Source organism: Typopeltis vanoorti, chromosome 10, assembly GCF_054136105.1.
Source record: "Typopeltis vanoorti isolate ZY-2024b chromosome 10, IOZ_Tvanoo_1.0, whole genome shotgun sequence".
Taxonomy (NCBI): Eukaryota; Metazoa; Arthropoda; class Arachnida; order Uropygi; family Thelyphonidae; genus Typopeltis; species Typopeltis vanoorti.
The window spans coordinates 96,224,261-96,244,629 of NC_143558.1; the positions used below are offsets into that span (position 1 = coordinate 96,224,261).

A 20,369-nucleotide genomic window follows, 5' to 3' on the forward strand; every position below is an offset into this window, starting at 1 on the left:
AAATTTAAACATTTGTTTAGAAAACTAGACTATTGAATGACACAAATGTACAATGGCTATATGAACAAAGAATTAACCAGTATCTAGATAAAATAAAACAAAATGAAGAAATAGAAATAGAATGGCTTAATATAAAAACGATACTAAATGCAGCAGCAAATTAAAGCTTAGGAAAGACCAAAAAATTCAATAAAAGAAAAAAAACTGAAGATCTGGGATGATACAATCAAAGAAATAATCAAAAAGAAAAAAGAAGCCTATCACAAATGGTTAAGCAGTAAAAGATTAGAAGATGAAATAGAATATAAAAGAATAAGAGCCATAGCTAAAAGAGAAGTCAGAAAAAGACATAGAGAATCATGGAATAAATTTGTTTCTAATTTAGAACATGATTTATATAAAATAAGACCCAATGTATATAAGATTTTGAAACACCTAAATGCAGATACCAAAGAAAACATAAAATTAAACACTGAATTGAAATTAGAAGAATTTCTAAATTACTACACAGAACTGTGGACAGACAAATATTTTAAAAAAGACAACTGGCAAACAATTAACGAAAATGAAAAGGAAATAACTGAAGAAGAATTAGAAATCAGCCTGAAAAAAACAAGAAACGGAAAATCACCTGGAGAAGATAAGCTAGGTTCAGAACTATATAAATACACAGGAACAAGATTCAAAGGAAGACTCTTATTATTTTTAAATAAAATTTACTCAACTGGTATCCCCCCAATAGAATGGAAAAAAGCAATTGTGATTCCTATCTTTAAGAAAGGTAATAGAGATGACCCTAAAAACTATAGAGGTATCAGTACACTAAATTCATGTTACAAAATATACAGCAGAATCTTAAATAACAAACTAATGAAATATTCCAAAAACTTTATTCTAGAGGTACAAAATGGATTTAGAAAAGGACGATCATGTATAGACCCAGCCTTCTGCCTAAAATTAATAATAGAGAAAAGAAGAGAATATAATTTAGAAACACATATTGCATTTATTGACTTTGAAAAAGCATTTGACAAAGTTAAAAGAAACGTATTATTTAACATATTAAAAGAAAGACAAATACCAAATAATATCCTAAAAGTGGTCACAAGTATATATGAAAATAATCAAATATAAATAAGATTAAATCATAAGCTATCATATACAAGAGAGATAAACCAAGGGGTCCGACAGGGATGTCCCCTCTCAGCAACTCTTTTTAATATCTACTTAAATGAAATAATAATAAAATGGAGTAAAAATTTACATCAAGCTCTCACCTACAGTTAACTCTCACCTACAGTTAAACTCTCACCTACAGTTAACTTAAACACTCTCCTCTTTGCAGACGACCAAATAATAATTACAAATTCTGAAGATAACTTACAGAAAGCTATTTTAAATCTAAATGAGATATCCAAAGATTATGGTATGATAATATCAACGGAAAAATCAAAAACTATGGCCTTTAAAGGACAAGATCCAGCAAGAACTAAAATAGTATTAGATAACAAGATCTTAGAACAGGTGAATTCATTTAACTACCTAGGATGTATGATCACTTATGAAAATGAAAAAGATATAAACATAAAAATTGCAAAATATTTAAAAATAACAGGAGTAATTAACTCTATATTTAAACCAAACCTAGTTCAAAAACAAACCAGGCTAAAAGTATACAATACATTAGCCCTACCGGTCTTAATGTATGGAAGCGAAATCTGGACAATAAAACAAAAAGACAAACAAAGATTAACAACAGCAGAAATGAAGTTTATGAGAAAAACTGCAAAGTATACCCTATTTGATCACAAAAGAAATGAAGATATTATGAAAGAATTAAACCAAGAACCAGTAATTGAAAAAATTAAAAAATATAAACATAGATGGATGGAACACATTCAAAGAATGAAAACAGAAAGATTACCAAAACAAGCCTTAAAGTACAAGCCATTAGGAAAAAGAAAACCAGGACGTCCTCTTAAACGATTCAATGATGACTTCCAAGGCCGGAACAGGCCATACTAGGCCTAAATCCTTGATACGTATGATGATGAATGATATGAATATTAAATTGTAAAATAAGTTGTTTACATTAAATATTATTTACAGGTTTAGCCTTTGTGATGGAAGATCACGTTGGATTCTGAAGCAAATAATAATTACTTTAATCTCTACATAATCAGAATCCAACACTATAACCTGAATTTCCTGCCAAGTGAAAATCCATGCTAATATTGTATAACCCAAACCCATTTTCTCCAATTTATGCAACAGAATACCATGCTGTATTCTGTCAAAAGCCTTAACAAAAGTATCATGGTGTATCCATTCCCCTTGTCTAGTTCAATGATAACATTGTTATAGAATGTGAGCAAGTTGCTAAAACATGACCTTCCCTTAGTAAACCCATGTTGTTCACTGTAAAGTAGAGATTCACTGTCAACCCATTTCTGAATGCGAGCCAAATCAATTTTTCCAAAATCTTCACTACCACTCCTGAGATACTAATTGGTCAAGAGTTGGATACATGATCTTTGCACCACCCTTCTGCAATGGAATTACTATACATTCCTTCCCTTCCTGCAGAATCTTCCCTGTTCTGAGACTCATATTAAACAGCATGGTCAAAGGAATGGCCAGGTCAGATGAACACTCTTTTAGCACACGTGCCAATATTCCATCAGTTCCTATTGCTGAATTCTTATTCAATTTGTGCAACAAATGCGTTTCTTCATCTAGTGAAGAGGTAACAGTGGGCTCAATGTTGCATTCACCAAGTTGATAGCTTTTAACAAAATGGTCACTCATTAACTGAACGACCTCTTCTGCATCTGCAACCCTCACGCCATCTGGATTTATAAGAGTTATTCTTTCATATTCATTCTTTCTTTTACTTGCAGCATATCGATAGAATTCTTGTGGGTTATCTTTAGCACGCAGAGCCAATTTCTTTTCATACTTAGACTTTGCATTTTGTACAACAGTTGTGACTATTCTAGCCTACTGTTTATAACGTTCATAACGGTCATCTGCAAACAGTATTCCTTCCACATCGTTCTTTTCTTACAAATCCCTTGCTTAATAAGATTACACATCCATTTGACTCCTACTCTATTTATTCTTCGAACTCTCGGAACACATTCTGATATCGCATCATTTAAGTATTGATTAAATGCATTCCATGCACTGTCGATATTCTTTCCATCCATCAACTGATCCCATTCCACTGAACTCAGTATACTCCTCAGTTGGTCATAATTTCCTGCTTTGTAGTTTATCATGTAAATTCGTGTAACCTTTTCTTAATGGAACATTTATAAACTTAGTCACTTCCCAAGCGAGTACTACATGATTACTGTCACCAACCAGAGGAGAATAGTTACATCTTTAACTGAAATGCCATCTGACACTATAATCAAATCTAACACGCTTTGCCCTCGAGTTCCTTCTGTCACAGGCTGCTTGAGGAAGTTGTCCCGCAACAGCTCAACAAATGCATTTTCATTCTTCTCATGAGATTCTACTGCTACCCAATCAATATTTGGATAATTAAAGTCTCCCATTATGATTACTCTTTTCGTGCTCATCTTTTCTATTTGGTGATGCATTACTTCATCACTAGCAACCGATTCACCAGGTCTGTAACAACACCCCCACTATGTAACTGATCTGGATAGATTCCACCTCACCTGATTTTACTTTAGGAAAAAGAAATTAAAAAGTTTCACATATACTCGCACACAAAAAAAAATTTTTACAACTTGAAGAAATAGATAGTGAATGTTGTTATGGCAGTTATAGATATTTTGGAATTCGGTTGAAGAGAATCAACAATCGTCGGCTTGCCTTTGTCGTCGAGCAGTGCGACCAAGCAACAATAACAAAAAACGGTGAAAATTTTGATAATGCACACAACTGGAAGTGAAAAACAACAAAGCACAATCATGCTTACAATTACGGCAGATGGAAGAAAGTTACCTCCTTATGTAATATTCAAAAGGCAAACAATGTCGAAGGGAAAATTTCCAGGTGGAATTCATGTAAGAGTTCAAGAAAAAAGGGTGGATGGAGAATACAATGGTTCAAGAATAGCCTAGAACAGTTTGGGACAAACAGCTAGGGGCTTATTTCGACGCCTGGTTCTCCTTGTGTGGGATAGTTTCGCAGAACTTAGGACCTGAAATAGTAAAATAATTTTCGGATGTAAAGACCAATGTGGCCATTATTTCTGGTTGTCTTACACCTTGTCTACAGCACTTGGATGTATCGGTCAACAAACCATTCAAGAACTATGTATGAAAATTCTACATGGAGTGGATGGTAGCCAGAACCTGACTCCAGCAGGGAAGATTAAAGAGATCAACATTAGAAGAACTGTTGTGCAACTGGATTTTGAGAGCTTGGGACGCGATTTCGCCAGAAATAACTGCCAAGAGTTTTTTTAAAAAAAAACTGTCATCTGTAATGCCCTGGATGGGAGTGAAGATGACACTATTTGGGTAGATGAACTTAACAATGCACACGAGGAAACCGCTATCGAGACAGGAAATTCTTGGTGAGTTGCCCATTTACAGTTTTTTTTTTAAATCACAATGATCTTATGATTCCGAAATGATAAAAGAACAAGCAATAATAAAAGGTGTTTTAATTTAATTATAGAAGCATTGTCGCTAAAAATTCAAATGCATCGCGTGATGAAGGTAAGCAGCCGATCGTGTAAATAATGTTGATAATTAAAATTTAAATGCATTTATTTTATAAATAATGTGAGCAACTATAAATTATAATGAATACTGAGGATTTAATTATAAATGTCAATTTAATTTTTTCCTGAAAATCCCCACATATATCCCACGCCATGATTTTTTTATCTTTCATTTTTTGGGGGGGAAAAAGTGCGAGTTATATTCGAATAAATATGGTACTGTCAACCATCACTCCCAAATCTCTAATCTCATCCACTTCCTGTAGTATGGCACCGTTGATATAATACATAATTTATATCCTCCAAAGTGCAACACCTTGCACTTATTGATATTAAAACTACAACCTCACTTCTTTGTCCAAGTAAAACAGCCATTCAAATCTTCCTGAAGGGAATTAATATCAGCAGTCTACTTATAATTCTTCCCAATTTTGCATCATCAGCAAACAAGAAGATTACAACTCAGTCCACATGATATATCATTTACAAACAAGTTTTGGCAAATTTTGGCAAATATTGAAATAGACAATGGAATTAACTAAGCTAAGTATGGTAAAGAGTCAACTGAATAGACGTATATGGGATAAAGAGAGAAATTAATTAAACACTAGCTTATATATACAAGCCAGTGTTCAAACTAATTTTAGCTTGTGGATCTAAGAGCTGAGTTAAAAATGAAACACTTGATTAAAAATTGGGGACAAACAGCAGATATACGTATGATCTGAGAAAAATCAGGTAAGTGATGGTATCAATCGCAGAACCATATTAAAAATTAGGATTTTAGGAAGAAACTTGACTGTTAGCATTCAAGAATGTGTGAGAAAAGCTGATCTAAGGTGGCACAGTTATTTAAACAGAACTGGAGAGAAAAGGTTAGCAAAGAAAGTGTTTTTTTGACTAGATGGCAGGAAAAAGATTCAGAGGAAGACCAAGATCAAGATGGGTTGATTCTCACTGAAATTGGAAGATAAGATCTGATGATACTAGAACTCTGACCAATAACAAATTAATTTTGAGAAACGCAGTGGATAAGAAGTTGGTAACGATGTCAACTTTTCATGCAGTACTATCACACACTATTCTATCCCCCTGAGGGTACATAGCAGGAATTTCATGATTGTGATGATGACCAATGATACTTAACTTACAGCCAGAGTTACAGCAAGTCAAATTTTTGCCCCTAATAATTGCTGGAATTAGTCAGCGACTAATTCCAGCAATTATTATGGGCAAAATTCATCAGGAAGGTGAGAGACTTTAGATACTTAGATTCGACAGTGGAAGAAGATGGAGGAGGTGAGAAGGAAGTGGGATGCAGGATACAAGCAGGTTGGAGGAACTGGAGAGAGATGGCTGGAGTGTTATGTGATAAGAGGGTGCCGATCAATCTGAAAGGCAAAATTTATACGACAGTAGTGAGGCCAGCTATGACATATGCTATAGAAACTGTGGCCCTGAGGAAAAATAACATTAGCAGGATGGAAGTAGCAGAGATGAGAATGCTTAGGTGGATGTGCGGTGTGACCAGAAAGGATCATCTGAGAAATGACTATGTCAGGGGAACAGTGAAAGTTACGAACTTAGGAGCGAAAATACAGGAGGCAAAGTTGAGATGGTTTGGTCATGTGATGAGGAGGGAGGACGAATATGTGGGAAGAAGGGTCATGCAGATGGATGTGCAAGGAAGGCGGAAGCGTGGGCGGCCAAAGAAGAGATGGAGGGAGCTGGTAGAAGAGGACTTGAAGATGAAGAACTTGGATGTGGTGACAGCCCAAGACAGGAAGGTGTGGAGGAGACTCATAACAAACAGTGACCCCACTTAAGTGGGAGAAGCTGCAGAAGAAGAAGAAGAAGAAGATTAGGGGCAAAATCTTACTAAAAAATCTTACTAATCAGTAATTCATGCTGTAACTCTCGATAAAAAAAGAGAAATAAAACAATGTGAGTATTATGGAAATTTCACTCAGTGCTCCAAGTAAAATACATGAATAAACATTCTTCAGAAGAAGCCAAGAAAACTGGTTGAAGAGAAACTAAAGGAAGAATAAGCTAAGTTCAAGACAAACTGGTTGCAGGATTATATTTTTACTTGAAGAAAAACAATTCAGAAATACTGGGAATATAACAAGGATCTCTATTTAAGTTTAATAGATATTCAAAGGAAATAATACAAAACCTTCAGGAAAAAAGTTGTTCTAAATCTAAAATTATGTATTAGATGGACAGTACTCTATTTAGAAAAAATATTTTTAAAAAAATAAAATAAATAAGGAACCTACATTTTCATACATTAAGCTTTGGCCAGACTTTTATTGTCACTAACAGCTTTTATAAACTTGTCAGAGTATTTTTGAAACTTACTCTCAGGGGTAGAATAAAAAGTTCTCATAACGTTAACTTTTTGGGCACTGCCTAAATATACCTTTGGAATATCAAAGTGATTAGCAGTAAGAGAAAACTTTCAGATACAAAACTAGCAGTGTCAATATATTAAAGGAAGTTTAATCATAGCTCAACATTCTACAGGTATTTTAATAACCAAAATAATTACAAAAAACCTAATCATATGCATTTTAAGTCAATGTTTCTGTGGACTTGAAATGCAATTAAATGAAAGGCCAGAGAATTTACAGTGCAAAATTTCTGAATTAACAGTTTTCTATATTAGTAACATAGAGTACAAATATATTAGTAATATAAATGGGGAAAAGGATTTCAAGCATTTTTGTATTTATTTGTAATAACAGTTTTCTCTTTCTTTCTTTCCTTCATTAATAAATATAAATCCAGAATAGCAGGTATATGAAATATGAAAATAGACAAAACAGTAAGGTTGGTATAATGTGAAGCCATCTAAAATTATATGAAATAAATGATACATTAGTTAAAACAACAAACCAATGTACTGAACAAGACATAGTTCAATTCAATTTGAACTTAGTTTTTATATAACGAAACCTGTGGTAAATTCATCACTAAAAAACACATGTACTAACCACAGTAATGACTATTTAATTCATAAATATTTCATCCCAAGTATCTTGGAACATCATCAGTACAGTAATTCAAACAATACTAGGAATAACATACAGTTAGGGCACATGATTACAATGGAATCTCAATATGTGTGCAGTAATATGTTATAGAAGTAAATTAAATATAACTGAAAAAAAAAAAAAAATATATATATATATATATATATATAAAGATTATTTTACACAATTTTGTATGACAATTTCCCAAACTTTAGGAATAGTAAGAACGTCGTTGCAGTTTAAATTTGGTCTCTGTAGTAGGGCTTCAGCACTTTCTTTATATAAATGTTCATATTTATATAAAGATCTGCATAAAAGTTTCGACTTCTCCCAATGGATCCTATGGTTTGGATTTTCAACTCCGTGTTGGAAGAAATAGATTTCTGGAGTTTGAAAAGACAAATGTGGTCTTGATGTTCCAAGATGCATTTCTGAACAGACCTACCTGTCTGACCAAAGTAAGACAATTTGCAAGGAGCATGGAATCTCATAAATGCCAGGTAACATCAGAGGTGAGAGTTTGTCCTTAGGAGAAGGTAAAGTTATAGATTTGGTTGATAGATTTGTAAGTAGTGGCGAAATTGTATTTCTTCATAATTTTTGAAAGACGTTCAGAGATGCCTTTGATGTAAGGTATGGGAATCCTACGGACTTCTTCTTGTCTGGGTTGATGTGTGGGAAGGTGACTAATGATTTTTTGAGTTGTTTTAAGATTATATCCATTTAGTATAGCTGTATTTTTGATTATTTCTAGTTCTTGGATTAGAGAATCTTCAGAGAAGCAGAATTTGTGCATTCTGGAAACTAGTGATTTAATGATGCTAAATTTCTGAGAAGGATGATGAGCGGAAGAACTGTGAATGTAGCGACCTGAAAATGTAGGCTTGCGATAGACAGACGTGGCGATGGAACCATCTTCTTTTCTTTGAATGTGTAAATCAAGAAAGGAGATACCCTGTGGATTCTTCTTCTAGCATAAAGTTGATGCGAGGGTTAAGAAGGTTTATTTTATCTAGAAACAGTTGTAATTCCTGTTCGGGATGATCCCATACTGCAAATACGTCGTCGACATATCGTAACCAAATTTTTGGTTTGGGTTCAAAAGTGAATATTTTTTCTTCAAGGTGTTCTAGAAACAGGTTTGCTAAGTTTGGTGTTAAAGGAGATCCCATTGCTGTTCCTTCTTCTTGCTTGTAAGTTTGACCTTTTCAGGTGAAGTAACCAGGAAAGTTAAAAACAGATTTGGTAATTAGCTTCGACACTGTCTCCCTCTTCAAGAACATTCCCTACAAAGAAACAGTAGAATTATTAACTCAAAAATTTCCTTCTGATATAGTTGAATTATTCAAATTTGTTATTACATCTGGTGACTTCACCTGGAAATGTCAAACTTACAAGCAAGAAGAAGTATCAGCAATGGGATCTCCTTTATCACCAAACTTAGCAAACCTGTTTCTAGAAGACCTGGAAGAAAAACTATTCGCTTTTGAACCCAAAATTCCCTGAAGATTCTCTAAACCAAGAACTAGAAATATTAAAAAATACATCATCATCATCATCAAATTCCTCACATGTACCCTCAAGGGGTGTACAGGATATGATAGTACTACATGAAAATTTTACACCATTACTAACTTCCTATCTACAATTTTCCTCCAAATCAGTCTCTATTACTTGTCAAGACTCCAATATTATCATTATCAGATCTTATATTTCTATCGTCTAAGGTACATTGTACCGTATCAATCCATCAATATCTTGGTCTTCCTCTGGGACATTTTCCTGCCAACCTGGCAGAGAACACTTGTTTTGCTAACCTTTCCTCGCCCATTCTGTTTAAGTGACCATACCACCTGAGATTAGCTCTCCTAACGCATTCCTGGATGCCAACAATGTCAAGTTCTTTCCTAATATCCTCGTTTTTAATATGATATTGCCATTGATGCCATCTGTTCATGCCTCTAATCTTTCACAGGACTCTCATATCTGTTGTCTCTAGTCTTTCGTCAAGTGTTTTACTTCTGACCCAGCTCACAGATCCATAAGTTAAAACTGGTTTGAACACTGTTCTTGTATACAGCTAATTTAGTGTTCCGACTAATTTCTCTCTTATTCCATATGAATTTATTCAATTGACTTTCTACCATACCACCAGCTTTGTTGATTATATTGTCTATTTTCAAATTTAATTTACCATCTTCACTAAAAATCATGCCTAAGTAGCTGAAATGGTTTACTTGTTCCACAGGTTCCCCGTTCACAACACAGTTGACATTTTCAACAATTCTTCCTATTTTCATTGTCTTTGTAATGCTGACCTTCATACCATATTTAGTCAGGGAATCTTGCAAACTTATAGTGGATTTATTTAGAAGTATAACATCGTCCACATAAAGAAAAGAGCTGAGATTAACATCTCCAATTCTGATATCATGTTTAATACCACTTTCTTTCATAATGTGATCCATATAGATAATGAATAACAGAGGGGATAATGTACATCCTTGTCTCATACCAGATTTAACATTAAACCATCTTCCTGTACTTCCATCAATACTAACTGCTGACTTACAACTCAAATAAAGACTAAGTATTGCATGGCATAATGCCCCATTGACACCATATAACTGTAGCATATTAAATAGCATCTCTCTTGGCACCTTGTCATATGCCTTTTCCAGATCGACAAAACTTAAATACAGATCTTTGTTATATTCCCATGCTTTCTCAACTATTTGTCATAAAGTGAAGTCTGATCCTGCCAGCCTCTATTTGGCATGAATCCAGCTTGTTCTTCACCAAGCTTTTCTTCCACAATTCTTCTCACCCGTTTCTCAAGGTATACTTGCATAGATCTTGCCAGGAACACTCAGTAGGGAAATACCTCTGTAATTCTCACATTCAGTTTTATTTCCCTTTTTATATATGGGCGCTATTAGAGCTCTACTCCAATCATCGGGAATTCGTCCCTCTGTCCAGGCTTTCTGAACTATGCAGTGCAGCCACTGTAAGACTTTTATACCACCATACTTCAGCATTTCTGGTCGAATATCATCTACTCCTGCTGCCTTCACATTTCAAGCCTTTGATGGGTTATTCTACTTCAAGTATGGATATGTATTCCTGACTATATGCCTGTTGAGTGTTTTTTACCACTGTGCTATCACTGATTGTTTCATTTAGCAATTTTTTGAAGTAATTACTCCATACTTCAAGGATATCTTTTTCTCCTGTTTTCATGTCACTTTTATCATTTCTAACTAACTTTTATCATCTCTGGCAAATAAGCTGACTTATTTGCCAGGAACTTTTGAATTGATTTCTTCTTTTCCTTTACTACCTCTTTAACTTCCTGTGTTCACCATGGAATTCTGATTTTTCTATCATTGAAGACAACCTCACCCCATGCCTCTCTGGCTGAATCAATCAGGGTTTTCTTCAAGGCTTGCCACTGAATCTCCAAGGTTTGGTTCCTGTTCTCAAACTCTCATTTTTTTCTTCAATAATCTTTGTGTATTTTAGTCTACAGTTCACATCTGAGAACTGCTCAACTTTTATTCACTTTAAAACTTTCTTACATCTTATTATTTTCAATATGAAATTCAATTTTATCCTGCTCAAGACTAAATGGTGATCACTTCCATTTTCAAATCCTCTGTACACTCTGGTGTCCTTCACCAGGGAGAAAACATCACTATCAACAATAACATAGTCAATGAGACTTTTCTTATTCCTTGCCTCTTCTCTCCATATGAATTTGTGCACATTTTTATGTTGGAACATGGTGTTAGTAATAACCAGTCCATGTCCTGAGCAGAAATCCAACAAATATTTGCCATTATTATTAGCTTTGCTCTTTTCTCGAAATTTTCCCAAAATATTGTTGTATGTCTGACAATCATTTCCTACTCTGATATTCAGATCCCCAACAAGGACCAACTTTTCCTTTTGATTGTGTCAGTTGCTTTTTCTAAAGCATCAAAAAATTCCTCCATTCTACCTTAGTAGAACCTTCTGTGGGACCATAGGCACAAATAAGTCTCATTGTCCAGTTCCCCATTCTCATATTTGCCCACATCACTCAACTTGAGACAGCCTGCAATTCAAAAAGATTAGCCTCGTATTTTGTGTTGAATACTATGGCTATTCCTTCTTTTCCTTGATTGTCATTGTCTGAATATAACATTTTGTATTTATTGCTCAGAAAGATCTCACCAGTTTTTGTCTTTTTTGTTTCAGTCACCCCTATTATGTCGATCTGGTACTTATCTAATTCCTCAGCTAGCTCCATTTCTTTGCCATTCAGGCTTCTTATGTAGATAGTATCGATCTTTAACTCTGGTGATTTTGAGTTGGGGTGTGTTTTCAGATTTGTTCCAGTGGCTGACTTTTTGCTGTTTGCCCTGGTTCCCTGGTGAAAACAACGGGTGCCTTGTTTAACCCAGTGACGCCCCAGCCGGCATGAAATTTTGTCATGTTGTACCATCATTTTTTATTTTGATTTAACCAATAAGAATACAATTTGGTCGGCTAAATCCCAAATTGCCAGCCCATCCTCGTTCGTTCAGTATCCAGGTAGATACCCAACAGGGTGCACCACGAGAAGGTGAGGATTGGACATTAGGTCAGAAGCCCTGGTCAGTTCTCCACATTCCTTTAAAGGCTATGTGGAGGTCTCCTCTCAGTTATACAGCTTTATGGATATAATCTCTTTATGGATATAATCTTAAAACAACTGAAAAAAATCATCAGTCACCTTCCCACACATCATCCCAGACAAGAAGAAGTCCATAGGATTCCCATACCTTACATCAAAGGCATCTCTGAACGTCTTTCAAAAATTATGAAGAAATACAATTTTGCCACTACTTACAAATCTATAACTTTACCTTCTCCTAAGGACAAACTCTCACCTCTGATGTTACCTGGCATTTATGAGATTCCATGCTCCTGCAAATTGTCTTACTTTGGTCAGACAGGTAAGTTTGTTTAGAAATGCATCGCGGAACATCAAGACCATGCTTGTCTTTTCAAACTGCAGAAATCTCTCTCCCAACATGGAGTTGAAAATCCAAACCGTAGGATCCATTGGGAGAAAGCGAAACTTTTACACAGATCCTTATATAAATATGAACATTTATATAAAGAAAGTGCTGAAGCCCTACTATAGAGACCAAATTTAAACTGCAATGACATTCTTACTATTCCTAAAGCATGGGAAATTGTCATACGAAATTGTGTAAAATAATCTTTCTTATATATATTTTTTTTTTTTAAATTTTTTTCAGTTATATTTAATTTACTTCTATAACACGTTACTGCACGCATATTGAGATTCCATTGTAATCATGCGCCCTAACTATATGTTATTCTTAGTATTGTTTGAACTACTGTACTGATGATGTCCCAAGATACTAGGGATAAAATATTTACGAATTAAATAGTCATTACTGTGGTTAGTATGTGTGTTTTTTAGTGATGAATTTGAACTTAGATCTGAGAGTTTGTTAGAAATAAAACAGTTGCTGAAAGAGTGGAGCCCACAGACAGTAATAAATAGATGCATCAAAAGCAGAATTGTTAAAAATGCAGATTAATCAAAGAACCTTGGCAGAATTCTTCTACACATTCAAGAATGTGCAGAAATTAAAGCTAAACTAAGGAGATATGGTTACTTTAACAGACAATGTAACGTTACTACACATTAGTAAAAGCAAACATGACAAGACCCAGAAGAGAAAGAAGAATAAGATCAAAATCTTAAAACTGACAGGGAAGTTTTTTACATAATTATTGGAAAAACAAACATAGCTAGATGATGAACAATCGAAGTAAAAAAAAAAAAAAGCTACATGAGAAAGTTCAAAGAAAGCCAAACTGTTCTGCTACTCCAACAACAACATAACAAAAACTAGGACTGTATGATTAATTATAAGGTCTTTATTGAACAGCAATTCAATCAGAAAGAAAATGAGATATGAAAAGCAAAACATTCTCCAAATTTACAACATAGCTTACATTTTTGACATATAGTCACCAGGGTTCCAAGGAGATGGGGGGACAACAAAAATTATTCAATGGTGGGTAACTAAAATGATACCTATAGATTTGTACACAAGGAAAGAATGAGGGAATGGTCTTCAAAGTTACAGAAATAGATTAGCAAGATATGACAAAAACATAATGTAGTAAGAATATAGCTCTTACAGCATAATTACAACATGGATGTGAGATTTTGGTAGTTGGAGATAGATGTGAGACAATGTTAGTGAGTGCATCTTCAGTGAATGTGTTCAAAGTAAGGCGTGTTTAAGCATAAGTACGTAAAAGATCCCCTTTGTGGAGGAAGCTAAATAATAATAGTCACATGGCATGTATACACATATTACACTATTTTTAACATTAACAATCATAACAGCTTGGCTTTCTTAGTTCTTGCTGATCAAATTACTTTAGTCTATTTTAAATTATTATTTTTACTCTGTAATCCTGTTCAAGTTGGCTGAATACCAGAGAAATTAGCAGATTAGCAATAAAATCTTAATTAATTTGGATTGATGTGGATGTAACATGATAATGCACTGTAAAATTAAAAAAATATGTCCATCTTCGGTATTTGTCAAGAAGGTTTTCGATGTATCTTTATTATATACCAACTTACCTGAAGTGCAACTTTATACAACTGTGTGGCAGCTTGAATTACCCTTTTCTGAACAGCTACCGAATCATCGGTTAACATCATATTTAAATTAACGAGTACTTTTGGAAGCATTTCTGGATCTTTTTTACTATAAAAGAATGATTATGTAGCAATGAGACATATAACTAAAATTTCAGAACATTCAAAAAAATGCCGTTTCACAAAAATCAATCTTTTTACTAATAAGAAACACATTTTCACTTTGTGCCTGGAAAAAATTCACTAAGAATAGATAAATGCTTAAAAACTGGTATTTTCAGGTACATACAGTGAATGGGGGTGGGGATATGAGATGGTGTGAGAGTAACACAATAGTTCATTGTGAATATGTCAATCCTTTATCATGGTCTTCGAACTTCAGTTTTCCTGTCATTTTTACTTTAAACACTTGTTCTGCTAATCTTATATCTCCTATTCTATATAAGTGGCTATATCATTTTTGATTAGCTTTGTTACATATTACTAAATATTAGTAATGTCAAGTGCTTTTCAGATTATGATAATTTCCTCAGAACACACTGAATAACTGTAGTCTTCAGTCTGATCAACTGTTTAATCCTAACCCACCTCTCCAATTCATGTGCTAAAATTGGTTTGAATACTGAATGATTTATTTTGATTAATTTTGTTCTAATTCTATATAAATTTATTCAAACGGCTTTCAACTATACTATCCTTGATTATTTTATTATTTATTTCCTTATAGATGTTTCCATCTTCACTAAGAACTGTACCTAAATTGCTAAAATGGATAACTTGTTCTACGCTACTGATTTTCAACTACTACTGATTACAACTAGCTAACTAAAAACACAATGGGATGTTTATGAGAATTTCAAACCCCCCCCCCCCCCAAAAAAAAAGTATAAATGAATATGAAAATCACAAATATCTGCTCAATTTTGCTGGGACCACTTATTATGGTAATGATTTTATTAGGTTCAAGACAATTCTAGAAATGCAAAAGTTTTAACAGATGTCGAACTCAGGAATTTCATTACCTTAACGGCAGCCCAGTCAAAGTTAAGCAGGTGTTTATTTAAAAATAATATTCCTCTAAAATTGCTAGCAGATATAATCCTTAAACAGGCTGTCATGTAAGAAAGAGGTGGGGAAAAGAAAGCACAAGAGGTGCTGAAAGTGTGTGCTGCTCTAAAGTTTATAGCTGCTATCAGTTTAACAACTGATCTGCAAAATTGTTTCAAATTTAACAATCAGCTTGCATAAGCCTCCTCCAGCACACCACTGGGTATATGTTATGTATTAGCTCTGTACAAGGACTCATTTAGGCTATACAGATTTTGTTTTGAAATTTTTTCATTTTTAGTACTTTATCCGAGTTTATGAAGTCAACAAAAGCTTAAATACAGGTCCTTATTATATTCCTATAATTTGGCTACTTGTCATCACAGCCTAAATGCAGTCAAATTTCCGCCAATTTTCCCTTTAACAATTTTGCTTAGCATTTTCTCAAATATATTTGCATAAAGTTCTTGGCTAGTATGTCAGCAGAATAAGAATATATTTTCCTAGAAAATATAGAGCACAGATCAAGTTTTGGTCATGAGTAACTAAGCAAAAGTAATGGGAAGAATTTGGTAAGAATATTGTTCTTATTAATATTATTATTGTATGGGCATATAAATGGAGTCCAAAGATTCATCATGAGAGACCCATTTTATCCACAATCTATCATACTGCTCCTTAAACCCCTTAACAAGGCATAAACAACTGACTCTGGTAATTCTGACCCATTCCATTCATTCACAACTCTCCAAGTGAAAAATCTAATCCTCAAGCCCCTACTAACCACACTTTTACTCAACTTCCAGGGATGACCTCTTGTTCTGTCGCCTCTAGGTAAGTGCTGAATTTTTTCCCCTGTATCAATCCTATAAAACTCTTGTTTCCATCAACCCCCTCTTTTTTTGCCTATTAACCAACTTCTGCAATCCACATACCCTCAGTCTATTCTCATAGGAACATTCCATAGATCATTCACCCTCTTGACTGCTCACCTCTGAATCCTCTCCACTGCTTCCTCATCCCCAAGAAACCCAGGGGAATAGACTTGAATGTATTCCAGATGTGGGCATATCAAGGCCTTTTAAAGAAGAATAACTTCCTTATCTCTACTTGTTAGTGTGTTCTTCAATAGCCAAGTAATCTTATGAGCTATAGAAGATAAATGACATGAGTGTGACAAAATGATTTAGATGCTAATCACAGAAACTCAGAAAAATGAAGAAAAATTACCATAAAAAAGGAAACAATGCCAGGTGGGGTATTGTGTGTGTAGAGTGGAATTATCGCTCCTGAAGAATAAGTAACTTTTTCATATTTTATTTGAGAATATTAGATTAACTAATTGTAGTTTTAGTTTAAATGGGTGTGGGATTGACTGAACTAGTTAGTTTGTAAATAAATATTTTTTTTTGTTTAAATTTGATATTGTAAGGATGGAAGCAATGCGTGGACGATTAATGGTAGCAAAGACACATTGTTGAACGATTTGAATTTGCAGGATTTTATTCAGTGCAGTGTGTGTGAAATCTATTCATAGAGAAAATTAAAGGATATGTGGAAGGAAACTGACACTAGAGAGAGAGAGAGAGAAAGGCATATTAAGTGTTTCAAAAGTGAGTGTCTGTTTGGTGATGAGAACGCAGCAAATATTAGTAGAGTAGACAGTATCGATGGTAGGATGGAAAATGATGTCATTAATGTCAAATGTGCAGCTGTGGAATGAGGAAGACAAAATGGACATTAATAAAGAAACTGCATGCTTGAATGGTATCCTTCATAGGACAATGCGCAAAATTGAAAAATTGCAGAAGCGGCAAGATATTAGTGGGGCTCAAAAGAGAAAGAAGCAGACAGTCTGAAGGAATAATAAAGACTGACTGAACAAACAAGAAAAACAAATTAAAGAGAAAATTATGTACAGAGACTCAATGATCAGGAGAGTACTTAACGAAAGTGCAAAAAATTCACAATATTAGCCATGCCATCCGGATGCAAAAAGGTAAGCCAAACAAAGTGATTGTCTTGTTTGGTACAAACGATCTGAGAAGAAAGAAGTATTCTATGAGAGAGGATGCAAAGGAGTTATTAGAAGAGGCAAAACTGAAACGCAAGAAGGTGAAGATTGTAACCGAGGAGAAGGGCAATGATAGTCAATGAGTCTATACATAGATTGTACAAAAGAAATGATGTAGAATTTGTGGATCTGTGGTCTGTGTTTGACAGAAAGGATTTCTACTTTCTGATGGACTGCATCTATATGGTTTTGGTGTCCTGAGAGAGCTTTGTTCACCGAGCATGCTGAAGTGCAAATTCAGGAAAACTTAGGCAATTAGGGTGGAAGCAAGTGAGTCTGTGTGAAGGCACCCATGAAGCGAGTGAGCGTGAGAGTGACCACATGAGGAATCAAATCTCTCAAGCAAAAATATTGAATAGGGTATTCAATTCAGAAAGTAAAGGTGGGTGTGGACTTAAACGGATGCTGCAGTTTCTATATACAAATGCCAGAAGTATCAGGAACAAGAGGGAGGAGTTTTTGGCATTGGTTAATGCAACCTTGCCAAACGTTATAAGCATTAGTAAAAAATCACTAACAGCAGATGATGTAACTACAGGGATAGAATGTGAAAGGTTTAGTATTTTCAGAGAAGACAGAGAGCACAGAATGGAGGTTGAGGTACTGCTTATTACAGCAGATGAATTGCAGTCAAAAAGAATAGGAGTAGGCAGGAGGGTGGCTGTTCATTTGAAGCAGTCTGCTGTGAGATTAAGGCCAGTAAGACAAAAATATACAGTTGGCTGTTGCTATAGGCCAGGAAGTTCCGTGGAGGATATGGAAGATATGCATCTGCAAAGACTTCAACTTGAAAGAAGAAAGATCAGAGGGCAGGAAGGAAATAGAATTTATACACCTACTAAGAGTTGAGTACTTAAGGCAGCAAGTGATGAAGGGACTAGGGGTGGGAGAGTATTGGACCTAGTCATAGAATCAAAAGAGTTATCCATAACCAAGGTGACCAGATTGCCTCCGATTGGTGAAACTGACCATGCAGACTTGACTGAGGAGATTTTAAAACATGAAGAATATTCTGTCAAGAAGAGGTATATGTGGAACTACAAGGTAGTTGATTGTGACAAACTTAGGAAGAAGTTTAAATCTGTGCCATGGCATAAAACACTGCGGGGTAAGGATGTTAGTCATGCATGGCATATAGTTAAGGGTCATCTAGAGGAAGCAATAATTAATTGTATATATAAGGTAATGAGGATTAATCAGATAGGACTTAGATGGATGAGTAATATCATTAAGCATGAGCAGTAAAGGAGAAAATACTAAGGGTATATAAAGAAAAAGGTGAGCAGCAAAACTCATGAACAGTACAAGGCGCAGGCAAGAAAGGTAACCAGCATGGCAAGAAAAGCAAAATCAGATTATGAAAAGAATCTAGCCAAGCAGGCCAACGAAAATCTCATAGAGTTCTTTCATTATGTCACAAAATATGTGGTTGGTTGCTGCTATATGCCATGGGGTTCAACGGATGATATGGAAGTCATGTATCAGCAAATTAGTACAATGAGTGCAGGTCTAGCGATTATTATGGGGGACTTCAGCTATTGATATATATATATATATGGAAGGAAGAAAATCACAAACAGGAAAGACAGAATTTATACACCTACTGAGAGATAATTAGTGGATGCAGCATGTAATGGAGGGGACTTGAGATATGAGAGTATTGGACCTGGTCATAGGATCAGAAGAGCTATCCATAACGAAGGTTACCACATTGCATCAAATTGGGAAAAGTGACCATGTAGTCTTGACTTTGGGAGATTGCAATGTATTTGGAACTAAAAAGCAGTTGATTATGACAAGCTTAGGAGGAAGCATGAATCTGTGCATTGGCATAAAAACCTTCAATGGAAAGATATTAGTAGTGCATGGGAGATAGTTAAGGGGCACCTAGAGGGAGCAATATCAAATTGTATACCCAAGGTCAGGAGGGTTAATTGTGTAGGAGTGAGATGGACAAGTAGTATCATTAAGCATGAGCTGCAGAAAAAGAAAATGTTGCGGAGAAAGGTGACCAGCAAGCTCATAAACAGTACAAGGGTCAGACAAGAATAGGGGACCAACATGATAAGGAAGGCAAAATCAGATTACGAGAAGAATCTAGCAGAGCAGGCCAAAGGAAATCCCAAAGAGTTCTTTTATTATGTGACATGTACGAAGAAGAATGACTATGGAAGAATAACCTTAATGAGTGCTTACGGTGATGAGGTGACAAAAGCAAATAAAATAGCTGAGTTACTGAGTGACCACTTTGCAAGGGCATATCATCCAAGTGAGGTTAATGTTGTGATATGTTACAGAGACATATGTGGGCACAGAGATAGATGAATTGGAGGTTCTTGGGATATTGCAGAATCTCAATATAAAACATCTGTGGGATTAGATGGTAAATTAGCAAGCATTTGTGAGAATGAGTGACAGCTGAGTTGGATAAAGCAAATGGTTACACGATGATTCCTCTGGATTTTGCAAAGGTATTTGACCAAATACCACATGGAACTCTGTTACACAAATTAGAATAAATGGTGATGGATATGATACTGGTTATGGGGATAAGAGGGTGTCTATTGGACAGATACCAAAAAGTGGTATACAGAGTAGCATTATCCAGAAAAAAGCAGGTGACTAGTGGTGTGCTGCATGGGTTTGTTTTAGGATCACTACTGTTTAATTTGTACATAAATGATATAGGAAATAACCTGAAAGGAAATATTCAGTTGTTTGCTGATGAAGTGAAATTAAATAATTAATAATAATAGTTAATCAAGTGAAATTAAATAATTAAATAATAGTTAATCAAGGTGATGTGGAGAGCTTACAGGATGATGT

The 20,369-nt window shown here is 34.8% G+C and overlaps 1 protein-coding gene across 2 annotated transcripts in view; it reads right to left on the bottom strand.

Annotated features, from left to right (window-relative positions):
* Sym (symplekin scaffold protein) overlaps positions 1-20,369 on the bottom strand; it is a 649,809-nt gene that overhangs the window by 567,955 nt on the left and 61,485 nt on the right. For both annotated transcript variants that reach the window (XM_090398863.1, XM_090398864.1), the window contains one exon: positions 14,405-14,531. In XM_090398863.1, the coding sequence (XP_090254989.1) occupies positions 14,405-14,531 (127 nt within the window). The remainder of the gene's footprint in view (positions 1-14,404; positions 14,532-20,369) is intronic.